The sequence below is a fragment of the Tribolium madens genome, unplaced genomic scaffold, assembly GCF_015345945.1.
Source record: "Tribolium madens isolate multiple individuals breed KSU strain unplaced genomic scaffold, Tmad_KSU_1.1 Scaffold_1;HRSCAF=32;Tcas5.2_LG8, whole genome shotgun sequence".
Classification (NCBI taxonomy): domain Eukaryota; kingdom Metazoa; phylum Arthropoda; class Insecta; order Coleoptera; family Tenebrionidae; genus Tribolium; species Tribolium madens.
This window is the reverse complement of record NW_025400984.1, coordinates 7428621-7437810: the sequence shown is the minus strand read 5'-3', so window position 1 is coordinate 7437810 and position 9190 is coordinate 7428621. Positions and strand designations below refer to the sequence as shown.

Sequence of the window (9190 nt, the reverse complement as noted above, 5' to 3'; positions counted from 1 at the left end):
CCGCCGCCGCCGCCGCCTCCGCTGGCTACCACGCTGCTTCTCACTGCGCTGGTGCGGATGCCGCTTTTGTACCTGAAACAAAAAATTCACCTCAAAACCACGTTCAAACAACCCCACGTGTGCCGTCACTGAAACACCGGAAATAAGCCATTCGCTTGGGAAGGTCTCGCCTCTTATTATAAAACGCCGAGGAAATTCCGTAATTTGTCATCTGAATTATGACGCAATCGGGTCTACGCCACTGACCGTGTCAAAGACCCCCACAACGAAGACCACCCGTCACATATGGTATAAATAGCCCCCACCTCCCCAAGAGAGATGCACATGTTTTTTTCGATCAGCTGTTCGTTCAAAAATAATTTCATTGTGTGTGCGATTGAAAGGGGTCGCACGCCACTGTTTTACTTTCACAATTGAGAAATTTTCAATCGGTTATGTAAGGAAAGCAGAGCGTGAAACGATAATCATGATCTTGACCTTGACGAGAAGAAATCCTCTTACTTATTAGAAAAAAAAAACATTCAAGAAGATAGATGGCGCTGTTTTTGGTGAATGGACTATCAAAATGCAGAAAAGATGAAGTTCTTAAATTCAAACTTGAGAAACAGGAAGTGAACCGTTTGAAACGTTTCCAAGAGAGAGGAATTCTAATAATAAATCAATTCGTTGACGGTGTGCGTGAAATTTAAATCCACAAAATTTTGTATGAAATTGAAAGCCAACTATTTTATAGGAGTAGGTACTTATTTATATAAACTATGTTGGTTTTTGGTACCTTTATTAGTGCGTCTTGGAAACATAATTGCATTTCATTCATGACTGAAATATTTTGGTTAGGGGCCGAAAAGAAAACAACGTAACTCCTTATTTCTTAAATTTAAAAGAGAGAATTATTTAAATGGAAAATTTATTTTCAATTACATGTAAAACAAATTTAATGTTACAAAAGTAAAAATAATAAAAACTAATAAAATTATCATTCTGATTGATGTCTGTTATTAAATGATGAATCATTTTATATACTGTGTGTTTCGCGTGTGGACTCACGTCCAGAAGAATGCCAACTAAGATATTACGAGTATATCAAAAACCTGAAAAAATGTTAAAAAACAATTCTACCTATAAGAATTTTTGAATTATGAGGATTTAAATTTTGGGACTTTGACCCTATTTTTTTTTCTGTTGTAAAAATAATTTTACATGTTTTGTTTTTGCTGAAAGCTATTACAATAAAAAGAAACAAATAAGCTGTAACCTAAATTGTAACTACGTTATTTATAGCTATTTTTGACAATGTTTTTGTACTTTTACTAAATAATTATGAAAAAACATACAGTGTGTCCCCGGATTCCCGGCCAATAATTTTGAAATTTGGTAGAGAGGCCTGGATGTTGAATCTAAACAACTTTTTTCAATAACTTTTTGTTGTATTTGTTACATAAAAAGCACTTTACAGTAAAATAACTTTTTTGAAAATTTCCAAAGCATACTTGACTTTTCAAAACTAAAATTATGTTAGAAATTAGTCTCTTTAACCAAGTAAAACAACCCCAAAAAATGAAAATTTAAATCGAGAATTTTTTATCTTTTACAAGAGTTGTTTCACCTATCCGGGAACACACTGAAGACACACAAGATCATCGGTGATAACAATAAATAGACAAAAAAGCCAAAAATGTCGAATAATATTTGACAAGTCTATCTGTAAAAACATTTTTACATTTATTTTATGTTTTATCTGTTCAACCATCACTAATAATAAATCCGAAGAAAACTGCTTCAAAGCACAAACAATAAGAGACAAAATTTATATAATCAATTTTGAGTGGTTTCATCTTTTCAGCATTTTTCTTTCAACTTTCAATCAACTTTATCACCAAAAACACTATTTTTACAACAATATAAATAATATGTATATTTTTGTGAGCGGCGCCACTGCTTTAGGGCGTCGTCGAATCCCCTCTTTTCAAACAATCACCATTGAAAAATCGTGTGTAGCAACGAAATGTTGGTCAATATGACCGGTTACTCCATAACGTGACGCAACGAGCTTTCTACATACACGTAGACGTAGCCGTTTCGCGGGCGTTTCATTTAAAAGCGCCACCAAGTGTCGCAACTAAACAGAAGATGATGGATGACTAAACTTAACTCAATTAAGAATCCGTCTGATAGGTCGAATTTAAACAATCATTTTGATATTAGTCATCAATTGACTATCGTGTGACCATTCGGTCACCACGATGTCTTTTTGAAGGTCACTTTTATTCTTTTGTTTTGCGTATGATAATTATCTCGAACACCAAACGTATTGTTATTATGTCAAATGAATGCAATGGAACTGACTTATAAATGACAACAAATTATAAAAAAAAATTGAAGGTAACCGACGTGATGACACCCAAGGTTACAACGTTCGCAATGTGTAAATCCGGCTTTAGAGTAATAATAGTGTAAATCGATAAAGGTGTGTCCACACATTTAATGATAATTAATCCAAAACAACGTAAGAATAATTAACAATTAACGAACAAATAAATCGAAAGTAAAGCACTAATTAGCCTCGCATCGTGTTGAATTTTAATCGTTTTTGAACCATCCAAATCGAGGATATCCGGTCGCGGTTATAAGTATGAATGGGAAAAGTAAAAATAATTTTAACGATGGAAAAAATTAAAAATTACATAGTTAATATTCCACCTAGGCAGACAGAAACGTATTTACGAAATTCGGACTACGAAAACAGTACCTGCCAAATTGAAAATTTAAGGCGACCTTTGCGACGATCTGGTAACCTAGTTTTTCGCGTCTGCTTCCCCATAAATAAACAAAAACAAGTTCATTGAGAAAAAAGCGATTTATACTGTCGAAAATGGCCTTGAAGGTCGAGAGAATTTATAGAATTGGATGGAAATGAAAGGTCGAAAATTTTGATGACGGAGCTCGTAATCGGAACTATGGGTCATGTGGAATTATCGAAATTTCACGTGAGGCATTTTATCAAGAAATATTCTTTTGAGTCACTTAGGATTAATGTGATTGGAAATTAATATTAAAATATGCGACTTCAGGTTAATGTAATCTTTTTTTTTATTTTTTAGAACTAAATTTCAAAACTTTGTTTGAATTCTAGGATACGTAAATACGTAATATGAAAATTAAAAACATTTTTTACTCACAATTGATCAATTCTCTGTTTCTGTGTAAAAACAGAAAAACGACTATTTAGAACTACTTTAAAACGTAACAAAAGCTGGCTTCGTTAATGTTTTTTTTTTTAATAAAGCAATTTACTAAAATTTTTACATACATATTTTTAAATAATATTACATTTGAAATATCCGAAACAATAATTGCCAACATAGAAAAACTATTTTTATAAGTACAATCAGACGAAAAAAATGTCCCCGGTAAGCCCGTTTTACAATTGAAAAACAAGCCTCTAGGATTACCTCCCAGACAGAATAAGTATAATATGCACAGGTGGACATTTTTGCTGCTTCTGACTAACCATCTATGATTCAAATCTCCATATCTTGGTAAAGTCATTATTCTTCTTCCAAGAAGTTCTGGAGAAATTAGTAAGCTGATTTGAATAGATAGTAACATTTTATCTCTTGTATATTTTTGTGCATTGTATTTCTTGTTTGCTGTTGATAAAGCACTGATAAGGCGACATTTTTCCTTTCCCACATTACAAACTTTCAATTATCGTCGCACTTGTGAAACATGCCCTTTATTCAAAACTCCCTCCTCTCCCCTAACCCCAATTTCGCACACAATCTGCACAGATGTCGGCAAAAACGCCGCACTCACAAAACCCCACAATCTCCACCACTGTCCATTTTCGGATCGGACCCGAAACTCGCACACAATTCAATGCACTGTTTCGCCATTGTTTGTGGCAAAATTAGGCAACAAAAATTGAGAAACCGTGGAAAATTTCGCAAATAAAAACACGATTTCTCCCCGAGTCACAACACCACCAAAGAAAACTTACTTCCGCCTGGCGTATTCCATTTTTTCTCCCCTGTTGAAAAAGGACACTAAAACACCAACGGACGTGACGTTACACCGACGGTTGGCATGCCTGAGCGGTAACTGAAGCACAACACGTGTGAACGCGACGAACAAAGAACTTGAAATGAGAGAGAGAGGGAGAAAATAAGCGTTGGAGTGAGAGAAACGAAACGGAACAGTCGAATCGACGACGAACGACTGCCGAATTTGACTGAGGATGGGCCGAAGAGGGCAGAAACGGAAAAAAGATATATGGGATGGTGGGGCACGACGGCGTCGCGCGTTCACTTTCTATTTCAGTTGAGAAATTTCGTGCGGAATGTTTATGTAAACGGACGAGAAAGTACTTTTTCTTGAATCGAAATTCTACATTTTTCGTCTGATTGTTATTTAATTGTCTAAAATTTTAATGAAATTGATTTTTAGGCGGAAAGGAAAGCATTATTTAATTCGATAGATTCGTTTGGGAGTCATGCGACTTGGCATCATGATTTGTTTTGAAATCCTAAATTCTGACATGTGCTTATTTTTTAGGTCACTATCTAAATTAACACAATCACAAATATAATTATTACTTAAGCAAATTGATAAAGATAAGATATATGTAAAAGTCAACATGGAAACGTCAAAAAATAACAAAACAAGCGTTCTTAAACATTTTTTAATTCAAATTCGTGTAACATATAAACAAAATTAGACACAATGCCAATGGTCACACCCACTTTTTTATGTTCTGGAGGGAAAGTCATTTTATTATATTGGCATGTGAAAAGTAGGTGTAGGAAACAAATAGCAGTCGTATTATACATGTACAGGGTATGTTTAATTTGAAAAAAAAATTCTAATAAAAATAAAAAAATTCAAAATTTACATTGTATACATAATAATTAATAAAGCACATCTTACGCAATTTTTCCATAAACCTTGATTTTCCAACTGACATCACATTTCCGCTAACGAACTAAAACACACGTGCATTCAGACCCTAACGTGTTAAAGTTTAATTACGAAATAGCCGTCTGATATTTATGATTATGATTATATCCTTCATTATGTTTTTAATTAACCATAATATGTATTATTATAATCGTTACGAGCCAACCGAAACCGCACACGAAACCAAACTTTTCAATTTTGAACCAAGATGGCCGCCCTTGAAAGCAACTAACCAAAAAGAAAGAGGGATGGTTTTAAGGTGCGACATCCGTTCGGTATGTGTGACACATGTGTGTCAGCCCAATAACCGATATAGTCGTCTGGTACAGGTGGCCTAAAATTCTTGCTTTGCCTAGTTTCTCGTTCAGATTTTGGGAGCAGGTGTGTCAACAGCTGAGCAAATTCAAACCAAAATTCAAATTAGGTTTCGTGTAATTGCGATACGTTTTGATAATTAAAAAAAACGGTTCCTATTTAAATTCTCTTATCGAATAAAAGTGAAACGTATGTAGGTAGGTATATCTTCCAATACATTAAAAACTTGACACAAATGTCACTTTCCAAGCCATTTTATCCCACTTTCTATATTAATCATTCACACACATGTTCAATTTGGCAGCACCTGCACTCATACGAGTTTTCAAAAATCGTCGTTAGTAAATAAATACTGATATAAACAAATGTCACTTCCTTAATACATACCAGGTGAATAAAAATTATGAAACCAAACGAATAAAATTTTTCGAAATTTTCTTTTGTTTTTCAGTTCTACAAAAAAATATTTTTTAAATAGCAACCCACTATAAAACTATTTTTCTCATAAAGGTTATGATCTAAGGATTACAACTATCTACTTCATATTTAATTTTTTCATAAATTGCAATTTTGACTAAAAAAATCACATAACTCAAAAACAAGACAAAATTTCGTTCTCAAAATACGATCTCATTTTTTATATTACGTTAATTTATATTAATTATTATTTTCTGAAGACAAATGGTTTAAAAAAAAAGCGCTTGGTTCCATACTTTATATTCACCCCTGTATAGGAAGGCGTCCTAACTTGACACATTTTGTCCCAATTTGGTGCTACATGCTATCTTAAATATATGATAACGAAGTTAATAATTGTTATAAAAGTTTTGCAGTTTTATTTTGGTGTACAATGCCGTCACAGTCAATAAAAATTATTGCAAATAAATACTGATGTATAGGCCATTTTATGAGCTTTATAACGAAGCTAAAAGTTATTTATTTCCAATATATGATAGAATTATTACAAGCTGTAAAGCATGACAAGATATAATAAACGTTGCTTTGGGTAAAATTCCATTTCATTCAAATTTGAATTAATAATTTTTTCTGTTGAATAAAGAAATTAAATACCAGAAAACTGAATTTTGTGTGCCTACACAGTGTCACAAAAAAAGTCTTACACCTGTTGCTCGCCCACTTCCAAATCAATACACAACCAACGACGAAACTACCACCACCTGTCAATCCACCTTCCTTTACATAAACACAATCGTTCTTATTTCATTAATGATTTTGTACAACCCCGTTCCAGACACATGAATCATAAAATATCCCTCTAGTCTCACCGACAGCTGACCGAGAGATCGTTCACCTACCCGGTGACGGTGCCGGGGGTGGCGTAAACTTCAGACAGGGGATGTAGATCGGATTTTTTTACGTTTCCTTTCCGAATTCCGAATCGATCTCGTATAGCAAACCTACCAACCGCGACGTGGGTTGAAAACGAGACGGGTCGATGAAGGGGTGGAAAGAGCGAGAATTTATTCAGCAATTTGGCGGCTCTAACCGGAGAATTTTATTTCGATTGATTTTTACAAATGGATTTTTAACATGCACACCTCAGCGACGCTTTAGCGTAAAATTTCCAGAAAAAAAATCCACATTTAGAAAATGGATACACAAATGGCTAAAATCATTCCTACATAATAAATTCAAGTTTAATTCGCTCGTCATCTCGTCTAGTCTCTCATAATATGTTTTGATCCGCGGTTTAACCTTCATCAAGGTCTTTTCATGAAAGGTGTTTTCAAAATAGAGACGTTCAAACACACCGCCCATCATCCGTAAAAAAACTAACGTTGAATGATGGAACATCGATTAAATTAAACAACGATTAAGTAAGTTTGTCAATCACGTTATAAAACCAGCATACCGTCTTTCAATACCATATCCTGACGGCCAAACTTTCGAAAATTTGGGAACTTTTTTCCCAACCTTGGTCGCGGTCGAAATCACGTAAGAAGAAAAAAACTTCTTGTGAAACAACGAAATTTATGAATACATGAATTTGTAAACGTCGAAGGCCGTCAAACACCAACAATTATACATACAATTCTGGTGTGATTTTTTTCCTCCTGTCCGTGGAAGAGTCTACGTCACATGACCGTCATTATCCTGTTTACGTTTGACGAGTGTTTGTTTTGCTAACCGCCTCTTAAACCAATCTATTACTTTATTGATCTGTCGCAATAGACTCGATTAACATAATTGAATAATTCACAACAAGGCCGTCTCTCGAATATAGAGAAAAATTCGCCGCTACCACCCACCACGTGCTACTCACTTGGCCACTTCCATCAAAAATCTCACATTGAATGGCCACCAGACGAAAAAACCCGCCTTATTAAAATCCATCTTCGAAAGCTACCATGACAGAAGACCCGGAAAGACACGCACCCGTCTCAAGACTGAACCTCCGGAGTCCGGAGGGTCGCTGGCACGAAACCTACCCTCTATTGTCAAACGACATCGAAACTGCCTTCCCGAATTCGCTCAGAGAATACTAATGCTTTCAACAACGCAAAGTTTGGGTGTTACCAAGGGTCCCCGAGGCGGAGGGGTCGGAACACCACCACCGATAAGGATAACAAACCGACTGAAAATAAAAGAGACGAGGGGAAGCTTTTCGATTGCCGCTCGTTTTCGATCGTAAACGGAACTTTTTCACAATTGGATGGGTGTTGTGAAACTGTGCGACCTTAAGAATTGCCTTGGCCTGTAAAGAAAGTGGTACGGTCGAGGTGTTTCAGGAAAAATGTGCAGGTAGCTTTCATGGGGTAAACGACGAAATGGGGTTACAGATAAGCGGGCTCACTATTTTCGGTTCTGGTGGCCTACTGAAAGAAATAATGAGAAAAAGACCAAGCAGAAAAGATCAATGCCAAGATGAGCAACACAAACAAAAAACATCAAAAAAGACTCCACAACAACAAAAATCATAAAAGAATAATAAACTATTTATTCCTCTATGTAAAAAATATATTAATTTGGAACCTATGAAACTTCAAAAAAACGTTCTATAGCCAAATTACTAGACTCACTTGTGTTATTCAAATTTATTCCAAATTAATTAGGTCACTTTTATCTATTTACTTACCGATTAGTCTATTGACATCGAATATATACAAAATATGTGCAAAATATTTAGAAAAAAAAAATTTGGGTAAATTACCCCTAGTTTTAACAACAAAAGTATACTTGTTGTGCCTCGATTTCTTTTAATTTTTTTATTATGGTTCATATGATGAATGATTCTCTTAATGAGATTAACGATGGTTGTAATACGAGTATTTTATTGATCCAATTCACTTTTAATTCATTTAAATTTAAAGACATTTTATATGGAATTCATGTCTGGGAATTTTCCGGGTCAACGTAGAACCGAATTTCTGTTGTTTTTGATAAACTATCTCAATAAAACACTTCTCTTTTATTGGTTGATTAACCATCAGACTCATAGGCTCCATTGAATTAAAAGTACTTAAAACAATTCAAAATACCAAAAGTGAGTAATATAGGGTGAGTCTTAACTTATACGCATACACTTAGGAATTGAAAGGTTATGATCAAAAATAAGTAAAAAAAATTAAAAACAAGTTAAATAAAACGGTTTTATTTTTGTCGAATATAAAAAAAAATACCACTCGGTATCTCGGTAAGTAAGAAACTTTTATTACTTTATTTAAGAAACTTTTATTATTTTGATATAACCTATCATATTTTAAAATTATGCGTATTAGTTAAAACCCTGTATTTGGCCTAAAGCTGTAGCTTTTAATATTTTGTACATAGATAATTGAAATTTACAAAAAAAAATTACAAAAAAATTGAAAGTAAATATAATTTATTTTTCTCTAGCAAAATAAAAAGATGCGTTCTTAATTGAGAAAAACCATCATTTTTTTTAATTCAATTGATA

The 9190-nt window shown here is 34.0% G+C and overlaps 1 protein-coding gene across 1 annotated transcript in view; it reads right to left on the bottom strand.

Moving 5' to 3' along the window:
* LOC123016445 (protein gustavus) overlaps positions 1–9190 on the bottom strand; it is a 20381-nt gene that overhangs the window by 4079 nt on the left and 7112 nt on the right. Inside the window, 1 exon segment of the mRNA XM_044416847.1 lies at positions 1–72. This exon segment is cut by the window's left edge and continues 1 nt beyond it. Within this exon segment, the coding sequence (XP_044272782.1) occupies positions 1–72 (72 nt within the window).